Genomic DNA, 17,182 nt, shown 5'->3' on the forward strand with positions numbered 1-17,182 from the left:
ATAGATCATCGTTTAGCTTGCGATGTTTGGCAGCAATGCAGCTCAGCTGTTACAGTTATTTAAGTTCCGCGTGCTTGTAATTTTTCATCCAGCGCTGTATATTTTGTAAATACCTGATTAAAGCATGCTAAAAAATGTTGTGCAATGGCGAACGGCCAAATTACTGTTGAATGGTGCCACTCGAATTAAAGCGAGGCGCTGCCTCTGTGCCCCGTTCACAACAAAGGCCAATGAAAATGCCGCCTTGGGAGAATCAGATCTGGAGCCGGCCAGTAAGAAATATGTGAATCCCTTCGCACAATCCATGCCTACAGCCCTGACAGACAATACAACAACTGAGACAGCGGAACAACGGGACAAGCGGCTGAAGGTATTGCAGCTGGAGGCAGACATAGCGCATCAGGAGGGACGCCGTGTGCCGGGCCTAGAATTCTTCAAGGATCATCACTGGGCCCATATACTGACCTTGCCAACGAAATCGGCACGCATCAAGTACTATGCGTTTCTTTGGCAAATCGAAATGAAAAAGGCATCAGAGAAACGTAAGAAGGAGCAGCGAGCCGAAGACACAGAACGCCGTTTGGCTGACCTGCGCAAGGAGCGCGAGGAAAACACACACATCATCTATGGCCTGGGCCATACGTCCATGTTTCTGCGGATCTACGACACAACTATCAATCATTGGCAGAATAATCGCTTGACACGGGCCATGCAGTTCGCCCCGAAAATGGTGCTCGACTGCTCCTACGATACGTACATGAACAATCGAGAATGCTCGAATGCTGCCAAGCAATTGATGCTCAGCTTTGCAGAGAATCGCGCGAATGACGAGCCCTTTGATCTGCACTTCTGCAATGCTAACTTAGAGGGAAAATGCATGCAGGGCCTTCAGCGTTTCATACCTACAATGCTTAATCCAGAGTTTCCCATGAATGTGCATACCAAGTGCTTCACAGAGCTCTTTCCAAAAAATCAGCTGGTATACCTAACGCCCCATTGTCGCGAGGATCTGGTTACCTACAATCCGGATGATATTTACATAATCGGTGCCATGGTGGACACCGTGAACAATGAGCCGCTTTCGCTGGCGAAGGCCAAACGTTTGGGGTTGCGCATGGCACGTTTGCCTTTAGACCGATACCTCCAATGGGGATCCGGGTCGGGTAAATCGCTTACCCTCAATCAAATGATAAATATTATGCTGGATCTGAAGAAAACCGGAGACTGGGATACGGCACTGCAGCATGTGCCGCGGCGCAAGGTCATCGATCTGGGCGCAGAGCAATACGAACGTCGCCAGACATTCAATAAACGCGCCAACCAGCTCAACGTGCGCATCGATCACTTGCTCAAGTATGAAAACAATCGCAATGAATCTACGAGCTTTTCCACGCCTCAAAAACTGCGCCAACACAAGGAAGGATTGGAATTTGATTTAGAGAAGTGGGCGTCCGGCAAAAGGAAAACAACAAAAAGAAACTAGTAAATATCTAGATTTTACGATGCTAATTTTATTGAACAATTTATTAAAAGAGGTAGCTGAAATCCAAATATAATTAATCATCGACTGGCTCCCCTGATAAAGCGTCATGGAATTCCATTTCACTACCATCCGACTGTTGGGACGAGTCGAGCTCCTTTGGTTCCTGTTTATCTTTACCTTGAACCGTTAGTTTTGTAGCCTCATTTGTTATTTCGCGAATCAATAGTCCCTCTTCCTTTACTCTATATTGCACATCCAGTTTCTCAGTCTCATATTCTTCTTTGAGTGAATTGTCTATAATTAGCTCAATTTGCTGGCCTTTCTTAATCTCTTGTATTGCCGTCTCTTTTTCATTTGCTTCCTTCCTGGGAATTTCTTGAATTTTATCTATTATTTCTTCTATTATTAATCCCTTCCTGTGTGGCTCGTCTTGGATTTCCTCCAGCTTCTCAGTCCTGTATTTCAGCTCATCAATTTGCTTTGCATTGCCTTTCATCGAATGGTCTTTAGTTAGCTCAATTATTTTCCGTTTTGTTTCCGTCTCGTTCTTCTCAATTTCCTTTTTAGGAACTTCTTGAATTTTATCTATTATTTCTTCTATTATTAAGCCCTTCCTTTGTGGCTCGTCTTGGATTTCCTCCAGCTTTGTCTTTTCCTTTTCATTTGATTGCACTGTTCGTTCGTCTTGCATCTCTTCTATTTGTTTTCTAGTCTCATAATCTCCCATTTCATCAAAGTCCTTCTTGACTTCCTCTGGCTCCTCTGGAAACTCGTCCACGTCGTCGCCAGCTCCGCCTGGCGTCTTCTTATATCTCAATTGCATATTTTTGGCATTGATAGCCTGATAGTTGATGCAAGGTCGCAGACCCGCCGACTTGAACAGCTCCTTAGCCGTCGCCTCGAACTTTTTGATGTGCTCGGTGCGCTCGACAGTCAACAGTTTCGTCTCGAGCACAAACAGCGATTGTTCACGCAGTGCCCCAAAGAACTCTTTGCTCAGGAAAGTATAATAGTTGTAGGCAACGAAGGCGACATCGAAGTGGTTCTGCCAACGAGGTGCGCCCCTCTGCAGCTCCCTTATCTCCATGGGCGAGATGAAGTGCACTTCGACATCGGGCACTGGCAACCAGGGCTTGTCATAGCTCAGCTGCCCCTCGTTGGCGTCGCATTCGTTGTGGGTGAGTAGCGGCGTCATCAGCAGCTTCGTTGAGCCATAGCGCCTCGAGATGTCTTTGTCATGCTCGTAGACTGTTTGCGTTTGCAGCTCGTGAAAGAACTCGAGCAGATTGCGCTCGGTTATGTCTGTGGCTCGATAGTCGTTGTCGCCATGCACCGAGTTGTGCAGCCGCTCCTCCGAGCTGCGCAGTCCAAAACCGCAAAACGGACCCGTCTGTATGTCACCCACGTAGCCACGATGCAGAAAGGTGCGTCCATTGCGCACGAGGCCCGCAGCCAGTGTCTTGTTCGGCTTGCAGTGCTCGTACTCGGGAAAGACGAAGGCCACGCCCGATTCCCGCCAATAGCGGTACTCCTGCGAGCATATCTGCTGCCCCTCGCGACTCTTCAGCGTCATGCTCAGATCCCAGTCGAAGGCGCCCTCACGATGATCGTAGCGCGGCCCCAGCAGAGCGCGCACGCGCTGCTCCCAGTAGCGTTGTATATCGTAGACCTGCTGCTGCGGCTGCCAGTAGCTGAAGGCCATCTCGAGGCCATCGCGCTCCTTGTACTTGAGTGACTCGATATTGAGCATCGGAGCGAGGCGCTGCAGCTGCTCCTCATCGCAGATCATGTTGAGCAAGGTGCGCGCTTTGGCGGCCACATAATGATGTGAGCTGGGACGCAGCAGCGAATTGCCATAGATGTCCATGAAGAGATGCGCCTTGCACACCAGGCTGAACGACTCGGCTGGCTCCAGAGCCAGGCCCAACAGCAGCATATTCCTGGCTATAATCTCCACGCAGGCATCCAGCATATAGATCCTCAACTTTGGCTTACCCGCATGGGTATATCGTTTGGCCAGTGTTTTGATCACATGCCTGGGATCGGCGCCCCCGCAGATGAGTATATTGAGAGCCTTAGGCTGTTGCTCTGCTGCCTCGGCCTCCGGCTCATCCTTGAGCTTAAAGGCCTTCAAGTATTCCTCGTACAGATCCAAAGCACTGCTCAGACCCCAAAACATTTTGCTTTCACTATTTAAAGGCAACTAAAGCGAGTTTCGATTGTTATTGCTGCTGCTGCTGCTGCTGCTTCTGCTTTTGCTATTTGTTCGATTGACAGCAGTTGCCTGGACGACTGGACTGAATGACTGCCTGACTGCCTGACTGCCTGCCTGTCCGCCTGCTTGACTAGCTAGCTAACTGGCTGGCTAGAGTTGTTCTATTAGCTATTGAGACGTTGCCCGGGCAACAACGTCTCTTGGCCTGGTTTGCATAAACACCCGCTGTCACTTCATTGTTATGTGGGATTAGGTAGAGCAGAGCGGAAATTGCTTTCTGATATCTCAGTGTGCAGCAGGATGCGCATCGTAATGCATTTTTTAGCATTCACTTGGATGCTTTTAGCTGATTGCCAGCGCGCGTATTCAAGCAAAATACATAAATGAAATGTGTGCTCCTCGGGCGTAGCTACTTATTAAAATGATAAACAATATTGAATGCAATTCCCGAGCAAGGGACCAGCTTGCTCATGAAACTGATGTCAGCTATCAATGTGCTTTCATTCAGTTTTTCTTTTGTTTTCAAGCTGAGCGCCACAGCAGCTTTTAATGCATTTAATGCAAGGGGGAAATTGAATTTCAGGAAAATCATGCATGAGCAGAGGAAGAAAAAGTTCAAGCAGCAACTGCTTAAAATCTGTCCTTCTCTCTTTGCCTCTCTCTCTCTCTCTCTCTCTCTCTCTCTCTCACACACTCTCTGTCTTTTTCTTTGGGCTGGGCTTATTTAATCTCCATTCGCATTGGGCTTGTGCGTAAGCTGGACAGCTTCATTCCTCAGCTCAGCTCGATTCAACTTTCCAAGTCTCTGGCAAAAGCCCACAAAACTGCAGAACAGAAAACTTGCTAATACATACTTATTGTTGTGCCAAAAGTCCTGACAAAAGCGCACAGATTGCAAACTTTTGGCAGCTGGTCGCCTTAATTGCGTGTGTGTGTGTGTGTGTATGTGTGTGTGTGTCAGCCTTCACCTCCTGCCGCTCCTCATCATCATACGCTGCGTATGGGTGATGTATGCCTTTGGCCTGTCATACGCTGCGTATGCGTGCTGCAATTACGTCGAGTTCGAGAGTCGCTCGTGCATCTAATGCGCCGTCTAAGCACAAAATATTCCGAAAGTGATGAGAATTTGTTAAAGCTGGCAGCAAATTCTGATTCATCAAGCTCACAGTTTGCCGTTTCCTTTGCTGTTGTGGTTAGATTGCTGCTGGTGCTGCTCCTGCTGCTCCTGCTGCTCCAGCTGCCCCTGCTGGTGGTGCTCCTCAATTAGTCAGTGTAATGGCAGCTGCTGGTACACAGTCATGCACTTCATTTGACTGCGGTTCAATAAATACGAGCACAAAGCCGCACTGAATTCCATTCGAGCGGCACACAATTCATCACAGCATCAGTTTTCAATGAGTTTCGGTCGACAGGCTCTCAGTCCGTGCGGCTGGCCGCTGGCTGAAACAAAAGTAATTAGAAGCCTTCGGGCTAAAGCGAAAACGGCTAAAAAGAATTCCACACAATAGCCGCTTCACAAAAAAATAAAGCAAAACAAAACAAAAGCCAAAAAAAAAGGTTAGTTAAGCCTTGCCACAATTTTTTTTCTATATGCCAGAGAAAACGCAGCTGAGCTTAGACAAAGCTGTGTGAGGGTGGACTATACGACTATAAATACTATATATTTTTATACCCTGAACCCATTGAAAATGGGAAATCAGGGTATAATGGTTTTGTGAAAAGTATGTAACAGGCAGAAGGAATCATCGCAGACCCCATAAAGTATATATATTCTTGATCAGGACGACGAGCTGAGTCGATATAGCCCTGTCCGTCCGTCCGTCCGTCCGTCCGTCCGTCCGTCCATCCGTATGAGCAAAAGGATCTCAGAAGATATAAGAGCTAGAGAGCTGAAATTTGGCAAGCATACTCGTGTATACCATAGGCAGTACAAGTTTGCTTTATTTTTTCGATAACTCATCCGATAACTTTTTTATCGAGAATAATCGAAAAATCGACAATGTTTTTTCAGCTTATTTTGAACACTTTTAGACCTGGAGACTTCAAATTTGCGTTGTATATAAAGTTAATGGATACAAAGATTTTGTAATTTACAGATTTTGGATACCACGCCCCCTTCGCCCCCAATTTGTAAAAAACGCATTTCAAGTACTAGAGACTTGTGCTTTGAAATGTACACACATTTAAGCCATATGATTACGCTCTAAAAGTTTCATTAAGATCGTATGTCTACAAAAGAAATTATTCAACAAATAAATTCTCGTTATATTGCCCACACTGCAGTGCAGCCCAAGCGCAGCCGCTGCTAGCTGCGCAGTTTGCAAAGCGCGTGCTTATACGTGCATGTGTATGTATGTGTGCATAAAAGAAGTCCAGAATGATTAGAATATCAGTTTGGAGGGTTCAGGGTATCTCCTAGTCGAGCAGTCTCGACTGGAGCCTTCTTACTTGTTCTATTTGAATTCATTGTTTAGCAGGGCAAAAGTACTATAGAATTTTCTGATATTATGCAGAAAAGTTTTATAATAAATAATTGCGCTGAATTTATTTCATAGACGAAATTGAGAATATAAATGAAAAGAAAAGCTAGTTTAACTTATTACTCTTAGGTTTTAGTTGCCTTCGTCAGGGATATCAGGGATATGTTGTTAGATTTGCTATAAAACTATTGCACATATATTTTAATAATAAAATATAAATAAAACTTAATATAAAAAAAACTTAAACCGAACTTAAAGCCTTTGAGACGCTCTTTAACGACATTCATGTCTGTCATACACATAAGCACTTGCAGGCATTATTATGTATGTATGTATGTGTATATATTTATGTATATGCATTTATTTAATTCAAAGAACAGCATAAAATTCGAAATATGTGACTTTGTTTCGGTCAAACAAAAGTTTAAATAACAATCGATGGAAAGAGCATATAACAGCGGGTGTGTTCATATATTAATATGTATGTGTGTGTGTGTGTGTGTGTGTGTGTGTGTGTGCACAGCATAAAGATTTGTTTTACTCTTTTTGTATTGAGACCGAAAATGGGTTCATGTTTCCTCTGCTCAATGTCAACCGCACACAAACACACACACAAACACACACACACACACACGGAGACACCGATATACACACAAAGGCTTAACCCACATATACAATTTTGGGTCTCAGGTTGCTTGTATTATGCCTCGTCTGCTTCTGCTCTCTCTCCCTCTGGCCATCTACCCATCTCGCTCTAGTGCTTTCGTCTCTGTCGCGCTGACTGTTATCAACTGCTTTCATTGTCAATGTTTTGCGCAAACTTTTCTCATTAGACAGTGCAAACAAAATGGCTGAGTCTGCGGCTCAGTTGGCCCGCTTTGTTAGCCATTTGACATGCAGCAAGGCCAACAACAACAACACGGTGTCATAATGTGTAATAAAAATGTTGCCGTTGCCGAGGCACAGCAGTCTGCTACCGCAGCAGCAGCAGCTGAGCCATCATTAATTGCTGTCGATCAAAGTGGCAAATGAATCGAATCTGTTTGCTTGCTACTCACCTGCATGAATTATCTGTAAATTACCTATAAGCCATTGCCATGGCGATCATTAGCAACACGTTTCGCCTGCATCATTAATAAAACACAATTTCTTGTTGCTGTTTTGCAGTAAAGTTTAATTTAATTCTTGTAATAGACATAGACAGTGTGTGTTCTCTATTTAGACTCGGCTTCGGCCTATATGACACAAGCCCGAAATATTCTGAGTGTTTGCTCTAAATACTACAAATTGGGGTTTTTTTTCATTGTTTTTAATTTTTTTAAATTTATTTGTATTTTTTTGTTCTAGGCAAAGAACATCTGATTGTCAGATAGTTATTGAAGTTGATCTAAGATGCGTGCGGAAATGATAGAAAATAGGTGCGCTTAGAACAGAGTCGATGCTTAAACTAAATACACACACAATTAACATGGATATGTGTTAAAGAATTATATATATATATTCTGTTTATATATATATAGTTTAATATTTACAATGCTGAAACTGAAACTGCAACGGAAATCAAGTGTGCTCTTTGATTAAGTTGTTTATAAATTTCTAGTTTGCTTACGATTCAGCATTTGTTGTGGCCTTACTTTTGTGACAAACTGTTGGATTTCGCTTTAGGTTTCTTGTTTATCTTCCTTTGTTTTGTTTGTTAAGCATAGTTACGCTTTTAACCCCTTATTGAAGTTTTTTCTGGTTTTTGTTTTTGTTTTTCTTTTCTTTTTTTTTTTTGTCCTCTATATAATCTACATGCTATATATGTCTAGCAACATTTAGTTGTTAGTTTCAAGTACATAAAACGTTCTACAACATTAAAATTTCAAAATTTGTTCACTTAGCAAGCTAAATTCTATATAAAGTCTGAGACGGTGGTTTTTTGCAATTAGAGACTACAATTGTTAGAAAGGGTTTTCTTTTTCTAAGCACGAAACTAAATGTGAGTTTTACTCGAGTATATAGAAATATGGAACTGAACTCGAAATGAAACAAGTGAAATATAAAGTTAAGTAAGTTAAGGTATTAAGACATTTATCAAAGGGAGATCACTTGAGTTTTTGGGGCTTAGTATGTGAGTGTAGGAGTGTGTGGTTGTATTGTTGAATGGGTGTATCTGTGTGTGTGTGTCGAAGCCAATTGCTCAATTATTGCTTAACATTTAAAACATTTACTTAGATCCCTAGTGTAATTAACGTTTATGCATTAGCCAAGTGCGGGTCTTAGGCCTTATCCTTTGTGGTATCCTCCTCCTCCTGTAGCGAAATGATCTGGCATGGAGAAATAAGGTAGGGCATATATAATATATGATGGTAATTTATGGAAAATATGTATAAAAGAGAAAAATTTGGATGATATTGCTTGAATTTTTATTTTTTTTTTTGCTATTTATTGCGCTACTAAAGTTGTGTTTTTTTTTTTTTTTTGTATAACTAAGAGAAACTAAATAGTTGGAGTTGCAGGTGAACAAAAATAAAAAAGAGCGAAAATTATATCAAATGTGTTTGCAAATCAAATTGCTAAAGCATCTCTAAGAGATCTATGATAAATTAATGATATTTATTATATATATATATATATGCTATCGGGTATATAGGCTAAATGACAGCGGTTGCTACTTACTTGGGCCAGTTCGCAGCTTTGTTTGCAGACAGAGAGAGAAGTTTTTTTTCTTTTTTTTCTGGGGTGTAACGTGGCCAACAACTAAGTGTATAATCTAAGCTATATATCTTCATTTAGTGTTTATGGCCTATTATTGGCCTAGATTTGTAGTTGTTTATAATTTGTATTTATTTATTTTGTAAATCTGATGTAGAGCTCTCAAAAATATTTCAGCATTTGCAGTGAGGTATGCTTGTATATTTGAAAGGTAATGCGGATTGCGAGTCTAACCCAGTTTAGATAAGTTTATAAACGTGTTTGCTTGTTTGTTTGCTTATGTGTGTGTGTGTGTGTGTATTTGTTCTGTTAGACTAAAAGAACTCGTCGAAATCGTCTAGAAAGTACAAATTTTATCAATTAAGCACGTCATAAAGATAAAAGTTGGGAAACATTTTGGCGACTAGAATCGGAGGGGAAGGACACGAATTGGGTTCGGGCTCGGTGCGCGCAGAGCTTAGTTGAGACAGAGACAGTGAGTGAGCGAGACAGAGCATGCCAAATAGCAAAGAGACAAAAGAGAGGCAAAGAGAAAGGTTTCTTGTTGTTCTATGCCGTCTGAGCTGTTATTACTGGAAATGTTGTTTTAGCCAAGTGATAAATGGTAATTGATAAATATTTTGTTATTTGATTATTTATCATACGCAGGCGTTGCTGTGTTGTTGTTGTAGTAGTTGTAGTAGTTGTTGCAGTTATTGTTGTTGTTGTTGTTGTTTTCGTTTTCTTTACTGCTGTGATGCATGCTGCAGTGAGCTGCGGGAACTGGTTTTCAAACTGGTGGTTGCTGATGTTGGTTGTGGTTGGGTGGTTGTGGTTGGCAGTTGGCATTTTTGTTTGAAAACGAAAGAATAGCATTTCATTTTATTTGGGTGGTTCTAGCTATTGCCAAAAAAGTGAGGCACACACACACACGCACGCACACACACACAGAGAGAGACAGAGCGAGAGATAGAAAGAACCAACGAGTTGAGTTGCAAAGGCAACTTAATTTAACAAAACTTGAATAAACTGTCAAATTTATATATATACACATCGAGAGTTAGAAAGAGAGAGAACGAGAAAGTGTGTGTCTCTGTGTGTGTGTGTGGGCGTGTGTGTGTGTGAGCGTGTGTGTGTGTGAAGTGAGTGAGCGAGTAAGAGAAAGGAACGGGCATAAAACTTTCGATTGGAATCAATATATATATATATATATGATGAGCTTAAGTAAATCAGTTATAAATATAGCATATAGTAGTAACATTTACATATGATACAAAAACTTTTCAATTTATATTTGATTTGCTTTTCTTTTGCTCTGATTGCTTTTTTCCAGGTTTGATGACGGGGCTTAGACGTACGAAAGTAAGCAACAAAACATGCCTGAAGTATGTGTATCTGTATGTGTCTGTGTGTGTGTGTGTGTGTGGAAAGCTGAATTGATGAATTGTTAAACTGTGGAAACGCAGCGCTTACCTCGGCACAGATTTTAGCGAAGTTTTCACATTTGGACTATTCGACGGGTGGAATTGCAATTGCAAGTGCAATTTATTGATTGCCTTTAATTCAATTAAATGACGCGATTAAATTGATTAAAAACGTTGCTGGGCAACATGTGGCATATGCCTCACACACGCACATTCTCGCTATTACACTCCCTCACACGCACACACACAAACACACACACACCATTTACGTTTTGTATCATTTTTATCGAGTTAATCGTGCTGAAATTCTGTTGATGGCAATTTATGGCGTTCGTGCGTGTGCATGTGTGTGAAATCGAATATACTATATATATATATATATATATATATATATATATGCACTATGTATATATAGTACGCTTTAAAATGTAATTCATGTGTAATTTAAACACCGGAAAAGCGAATAACATTTCCTGTCGACTAAATGGTTTAATTTGTTAAATACTTACCTTTCAATTCAAATTGTTTTCTCTTTGTTTATGCTCAAAATGCACATAATTTGTTTGTATTTTAAAGAAAACTACGCAAACAACACTACATGTTAAGAATAAACTAGCTACGCATAGTTACCCTGCAGGAAATATTGGAAAAAATAAAAATATATAAAAATATATATCTCATATGTACAGAAATCGTAGATTAAACAAAACTTTTAGAGCTTTAAAAAAAAAAAACTGTACCCTTCATCTCATTTATCAAAATATTATTGAATTTAATATAATTTTTCTTTTATCTTTCCAGATCTATGCTGTAAACCTGCCCGAGTTCGAAAACGCAGTATAGCCTCTAAGCCGCCAGGAAAATAACCATTAATAGTTTAAAACAAAAACAACAAATAATAGTTTTTTAAGAATTAAATATATATTTGTTTGTAAAAACTATAAATAAATTAAGTAGTTGTAATTAATAACAAATTTGTTAACGTTAAGAGTTTAAAATAAATTATATTAAAAACTAAACAAAACCGGTTTTTTCTTTACTTGAGTAGGGTAAACTTTAAAAATTTAACGTTCACAATGTTCCTAAACCGTTGGATCTGCCAATTTAAACAAAAATTCTGCTGAAATACCAGGCGAACAGAAATGGCCAGAAAGTAGCTGAAAAAGTTGCCAGAAAAAAATCATAGCATACCCGAAAGGGGCGACCGTTGAGGGCGGCTGCAAGCCGAAATTTGTATGAAAATGCAGCTGAAGTACCAGGCGAACAGAAATGGCTAGAAAGTAGCTAAAAAAGTTGCCAGAAAAAAATCATAGCATACCCGAAAGGGGCGACCGTTGAGGGCGGCTGCAAGCCGAAATTTGTATGAAAATGCAGCTGAAGTACCAGGCGAACAGAAATGGCCAGAAAGTAACTAAAAAATCCGACGATTAAAATTTCTGTTGCATACCCAAACGGGGCAAATTTGGCGGTTATATTTTGAATGTCCCGCGAAATGGACCTATTTAAATCTGCAGCATAACGGCTCTATTTCTGCTGCATTTTTGGCTATTCTGAGCAGTAAGACATATGTTAAACGGTTTGTAGTGATTAGGACTATTATTTATTGAAAGTCCTTTCTCAAGGACACACAAATGGCTTAGCTTATGACTTGCAATACAAAATTTTCTGCTGCTACAATAGGAATAATGACAATAACAACTTAAACATAGAGAAATTAATAATTATAATAATAATAATTATGATAATATTAATGGTAATAGATGTACAGATTCTTTACTTCATAATAATTTAAAACAAAACTAATAATTATTTTAATAAAAATATTAAATAACATTTTCCATGAATATATAAAACAAACTATGGCTTACTTATAAAACTTAAAAGTGTAAAAAAATTGGAAAATAAATATCTTGAAATACTTTTCATAATTGGCAAGCACAACAAATGCCAAAGCTCCTTTTTGCAATTTCGAGTCAAATTCCAAATGAAATGTTTATCCTGCAGGGTTCGCAAATTGTTTAGAGCAAAAATTTAGCTAAGAACTACTGAAGCGAGAGTTGTGTAAGTTGAGCGGTGCTGAATGTTCAACGGTGTGGTAGTAACAGTTCGTGCGAGTGGTTTGTGGGCTGGTGGTGGTGGTGGTAGTTCATTGTGTCACACAGTCATTGCAGTCGGCAGTGGTAGCTTCGGTGGGTGCCACGCGCGTTTTTCGCTCCGATTTGCTGCGAAACAGCGGCCAGCGCTTGCTCCAGAAGCCGCAGGAGCTGCTGGAGCGGCGCAGCTTCTTGGCCGACTGGCCGACGGCTTGGGCTGGCTCCACGGCCAGGATGGTGCCGAGTGTGGCCTGAGTGGTCTGCGGATGCAGCACCAGATCGGTGCGCGCTCGCTGCACTTGCCGACCATCGTAGTTCTCCACCACAATAATGGGCGTGGCACGCAACCGTTGCGGCACATTGAGGCGAAAGTGGGGCTGCAACGATTGGCACTGGCGCTGCCTCCGATTGCGCCACAAGTGCGTCTTCAGGCTGGGCCAATGGAAGAACTGACGCAGCGAGACCGGACGCTCGGCGTGCAGCAGATCGCGCACCAAATCGGGCGCATCCTGGCTGCCAGTGGCTGGCACCGCCTCGCAGCTGGAGCTCCTGTTGACATTGTCAGGTCTGTCAAGGTCATGGCTGTTACTGTTACTGTTATTGTTGTTGTTGTTGTTGCTGGTGTTGCTGGTGTTGTGGCTGGTGTTGTGGGGTGGCGTGCTGACATAGAATTTGGTTCGAGTGCGAGAGACACGCAAGCTACTGGTCTTCCATGCATCGTGCAGGGTTCGGATGCCGGGCAAGCGGGCGAGCATGTGGATGTGGTCGTAGGAGGCTGACAACATACCTGCGCGCTCATCCTGATATTCATCATCGTCGGAGGACTCTAAGCGGTCCTCCACCAGCGACGTCTGCCGCGACAGACCCTACGTATTTAGGCGTATGCGTAATGTGTGGCACATGTTGCAAGTTGTGTAAGCGTTTACAGAGAGACGAAGCCAAAACGAAGTCAAACATAAAAGTTAATACCAAAATAAAACAACAATAGAACAGATAAATAATGTACAAGGCGTCTACGTGGAGCCAGCAGCTCGTGAGCTGGCTCGTGCCGGCCCGTGACACGCACTACACACAGACAACGGCACAGCTAACGGGGCCTCGACTGGCGCCGCTCAACTTACCGCATTGTGGCGTCGACGTGGCGGCGAGCGCTTGTTCCACAGCGCCTCCAGCTGATCGAAGTGCTGCGACTGGGCCAAGGCGGCCTGCTCGGGCCCCAGATTGGCCTGGGAGGCGCCCGTCTTGGTCTCGGCTATCTTCGAGATCTCCTCCATGCTGGCGGAGACGCTGAAGCGTCGCTTCAGCCGCTCGTCCACCTGGGCCATCATCACCGACGAGGTCAGGTGGCCGTACTTCTTCTGCCAGGTGTACGTGTCCAGGGAGACTTCCTTCTTCAGCAAGCGCTTCATCTGCCGCTTGGGTCCCTGCGGACGCAAATCTGAGAGGAGTAGGAGCAGGAGCAGGAGGAGGAGGAGGAGGCGAATGAGCTCACTTCAAATTGGAATTTCATTTCAATTTCCACTCCTTACCTTCCACATCCTTGCTGGGTCCGGAGTAGGTGGGCAGCTTGACATATTGGGCCGGCGTATTGTGCAAGCAGATGACTGGCAAATTGTAGCTATCGACCAGCTGGACGAGCACGCGCGACACCTCCAGGCTGATGTCGAAGTGGGTGAAGGGCACGTGCATCTGCAGCGAGGTGAGCGCCAGGCCGCGCTTTGTCTCCCAGACAATTAGAGTCTTGTCATCGCTGCCCGACACGGCCGTGGAGCCTGCAAAGAGGGGAGAGCCAGGGGGTGTGGGAGTGGGAGTGGCAGTGTAGGCATCAGCAAGGGAGTAGAGTAGAGTGTCATCACACTGCTTACCATCGGCAGACACCTTGACGCCAATAACGGCGCCCAGATGGCCAGCGAGCGTGTGCACCTCCTCGCCGGTGAGCAGATCCCATATGATTAGGTTCATGTCCTTGGAGCCGGAGATGACTTGCGTCTTGTTGGTCACCGAGACGGCGACGCAGGTGACCGCATCGCTGTGCCCGACGAGCACCTGGCTCAGCTTGCCGCCCATCGACTGCCAGACCTTGAGCGACATATCCCTCGATCCGGTGATAATGTGCATGCTGTCGGCGCTGATCTCGAAGCAGGTGATCTCGTCCGAGTGCGAGACGGAGTACTTCTCGTCCTCCTGCGTGAGGGACCAGATCTTGAGCGTGTTGTCGCCATTGCTGGAGACAGCGAAGCGCATGTTGTTGGTGGCCGCCAGATTCTTGTAGGGGCCCTGTATGGTCTGCAGCAGATTGCCCGAGTCGGCCATCCAGACGAGCATCATGGACTCGCGATCCGTGGAGATGACCCGCAGCGAGTCCATCAGCACGACCAGCTGCATAACGGGCGCCGCATGGCCCTTGAATGTATGAGTGATCTCGGCTAGCGCCAAGCTCCACACCTGGACCAAACGATCATCGCCGCCGGTGGCCAGGAATTCGCCATTGGGCGCAAACTTCAGGCAGTTCACCACGCAGGTGTGCCCCTCCAGCGTGTTCTGGTACTCCGGCGTATTGATGCGCATCAGGTGCACACTCCGGCCGGAGGCAATGGCCACCTGCTGCGAGTCGCGCGACAGGTCGAAGCAGGTGATCGGCGGCAGCGTCGTCGAGGGCGACCGCTGCGCCTGGTTGTGGCGCTTGAGGCTGCGCTTGCGACGCGGATGCCTCGAGTACGGGTTCACATAGAGCTCCTCGTTGCGGAACGAATAGAACGTGATCTTGTTGCCGCCCACGGTGATCACAAAGTCGTCGTTGTCCATGGCATAGACGGCGGTCACCGGGCCCGGATTCGGCGGCATCGAGCGCACCAATTTGCCCGAGTGCATGTCGTAGATGAGGGCGCGCGTGTCCTCGCACCCCACCACGCACCGCTGGCTGTCCTTGCCAATGCAAATGCTGCGGACCTGCAGTTTAGTTGAGATATAGATATAGATATAGATATAGATATAGATATAGATATAGATATAGATATAGATATAGATATAGATTAGATATAGATATAGATATAGATATAGCTATAGATATGCTGATATGATAAGCTTAGTATGATCTCTAGATATGATCTCGATATCGATCTCTCTCTCGCTCTTCTCGATCTCGCTCTCGATCTAGATATAGCTATCGCTCTCGCTCTCTCGCTTCGCTCTCGCTCTCGATATCGCTCTCGATCTCGATCTCGCTCCTCCGCTCTCGCTCCTCTCGCTATCGCTCTCGCTCTCTCTCTCGCTCTGCTCTCTCCTCGCCTCTCGCTCCGCTCTCGCTATCGATTCTCTCGCTACTAGCTCTCGCTCTCGATAGATATCGCTATAGATATACGCTTATAATGATATAGATATAGCTTATATAGCTCTCGATAGATTAGATATAGATACAGATATCTCTTACTCACCCGCGATTTGTGCCCCTTGAGCGTGTGCAGCTCCTTTCCGGTGGCCAGGGTGCGCACGTAGAGCGCATTATCCTCGCAGAGCGCCAGCAAAAAGACCTGCAACAGCAAGGCGAAAGGACGAAAGGACAATGTGTATTAAACGCATTTAATTGACATTTTCAACGCCATTTTAATGCATTCCCTGCCATTTGATGGCGACAAAAGCCCGGCTAAATCAGTCTGTCTCACTCACTTACTCTCTCTCTCTCTGTCTCTCTCACTCTTTAGTCTGCTTGCACGCACTTCTGTTTATACTGTTTGGCCCTATCCAATCAAATATTAATAAATTGCATTCCGCAATGGAAACTTTTGTTAAGGTACACTGAGCGAAAAGGGTGCTTAGGTTGGCTTAATATAGCAAATGGAAATATGGAAGTAAGGAATATAGAAATACTCTCCTTAGTGAGATCTATTTGATCTATTTCATTTAATTCATTTATTTATCTATTTATCAGATCTCTTTCTTTATTTCTTCTACTCTCCCTTCTTCTCTATCAATCTTTTCTTATAGTTCTCTCCCTCTTTGCCACTTTTTTTACTTGCTCTCTGTTTTACTTGTATTTCCCCTATTTTCCTTCATTCTCAATATCTCCCCCAGTTTCTGGCTGTTATTTTTGCATTTACTCTCCTCTTTTTGCAACTCTTTCCGTTTTATATTTTTTCTCGCTTTCCTAAGATTTTCCAACTTACTACTGAAATATATAATATATATAAATTGAATAACTCTTATCCTTTCTCAAACAAATTCAATTTACGAATCTGAAATAAAAAATAAAACATTTAAAATTTCAGTTTTTTTTTTTCTGGTAAAGCGCCAAATCGAATATTGTTTTTCTTTTATTCCGTATTTCATTTTTTTTTTTTTTCATTTTTGTGAGCATCCTATCTCTCCTCTGATTGCTTTTAAATATTAATAAATTTCTCGCCGTGTGCTCGCAGGAAAAAAAGCGAAGCAGGAACAACTGAGGCAGGCTGGGCTGCAGTATTTCCAGCGAGTCGGGAAATTGAAAAATGCCAACAACAACAACAACAACAACAACAACAACAGCAACAGCAACGAGAATTGAAATAAGAAGAAGTCGTCAGGCTGAAGCAAATGACAAGGACGCCAGTCGCAGGGGCCATTTGGCTCATTGCAACATTTCAATTTTCAGGGGAAATAGCCCGGCCAGAAGACGCGCAGCGCGAGGGGAGGGCGGAAAAGAAGTGAGACTTTAGCGTGCCGCAAAGCCATCAGGATGTAAGCTAAAGTGTAAGAAAGTTGATTTCCGTTTGCCATTTGCCATTCGCCATTCGTCCACGAGCCAGAAAAGAATGTTTGGCCTCGCCTGGCCGTGG

The 17,182-nt window shown here is 43.6% G+C and overlaps 3 protein-coding genes across 18 annotated transcripts in view; 1 reads left to right on the forward strand and 2 right to left on the reverse strand.

Moving 5' to 3' along the window:
• Positions 1-3: 3 nt before the first annotated feature.
• On the forward strand, positions 4-11,221 carry rswl (tRNA methyltransferase roswell). 6 transcript variants are annotated; one of them, XR_016270260.1, is made up of 3 exons: positions 4-1,482; positions 10,173-10,239; positions 11,080-11,138. XR_016270260.1 is itself a non-coding variant. In XM_089470001.1 (3 exons), coding segments are annotated over exons 1-2 (1,359 nt in total). In that variant the 5' UTR covers positions 4-124; the 3' UTR covers positions 10,174-10,216; positions 11,080-11,218. The 6 variants fall into 6 exon arrangements, 4 of the variants coding, with proteins under 4 accessions (XP_089326127.1, XP_089326126.1, XP_089326125.1 ...); XM_089470001.1 differs by having other exon boundaries at positions 10,173-10,216; positions 11,080-11,218; XR_016270259.1 differs by having other exon boundaries at positions 5-1,482; positions 10,188-10,239; positions 11,080-11,168.
• Dnaaf3 (Dynein axonemal assembly factor 3) lies at positions 1,492-4,021 on the reverse strand. The gene has a single exon (XM_018010355.2). The coding sequence runs from the start codon at positions 3,660-3,662 to the stop codon at positions 1,557-1,559; it is 2,106 nt and encodes a 701-aa protein (XP_017865844.1). The 5' UTR covers positions 3,663-4,021; the 3' UTR covers positions 1,492-1,556.
• The window catches only part of LOC108615683 (protein qui-1), a 61,233-nt gene continuing 51,522 nt past the window's right edge, over positions 7,472-17,182 (reverse strand). For 7 of the 11 annotated variants that reach the window (XM_089469986.1, XM_089469984.1, XM_089469982.1 and 4 more), the window contains 6 exons: positions 15,806-15,901; positions 14,237-15,320; positions 13,901-14,143; positions 13,493-13,809; positions 8,840-13,237; positions 7,472-8,487 (listed from right to left, as the gene is read on the reverse strand). In XM_089469986.1, the coding sequence (XP_089326112.1) occupies positions 12,425-13,237; positions 13,493-13,809; positions 13,901-14,143; positions 14,237-15,320; positions 15,806-15,901 (2,553 nt within the window). In that variant the 3' untranslated portion in view covers positions 7,472-8,487; positions 8,840-12,424. The remainder of the gene's footprint in view (positions 8,488-8,839; positions 13,238-13,492; positions 13,810-13,900; positions 14,144-14,236; positions 15,321-15,805; positions 15,902-17,182) is intronic. The other 4 variants (XM_089469987.1, XM_089469988.1, XM_089469981.1 and 1 more) reach the window with 4 other exon arrangements.

The sequence above is a fragment of the Drosophila arizonae genome, chromosome 5 (assembly GCF_054131065.1).
Source record: "Drosophila arizonae isolate 15081-1271.41 chromosome 5, UAZ_ARI_1.0, whole genome shotgun sequence".
In the NCBI taxonomy this organism is placed as follows: Eukaryota; Metazoa; Arthropoda; class Insecta; order Diptera; family Drosophilidae; genus Drosophila; species Drosophila arizonae.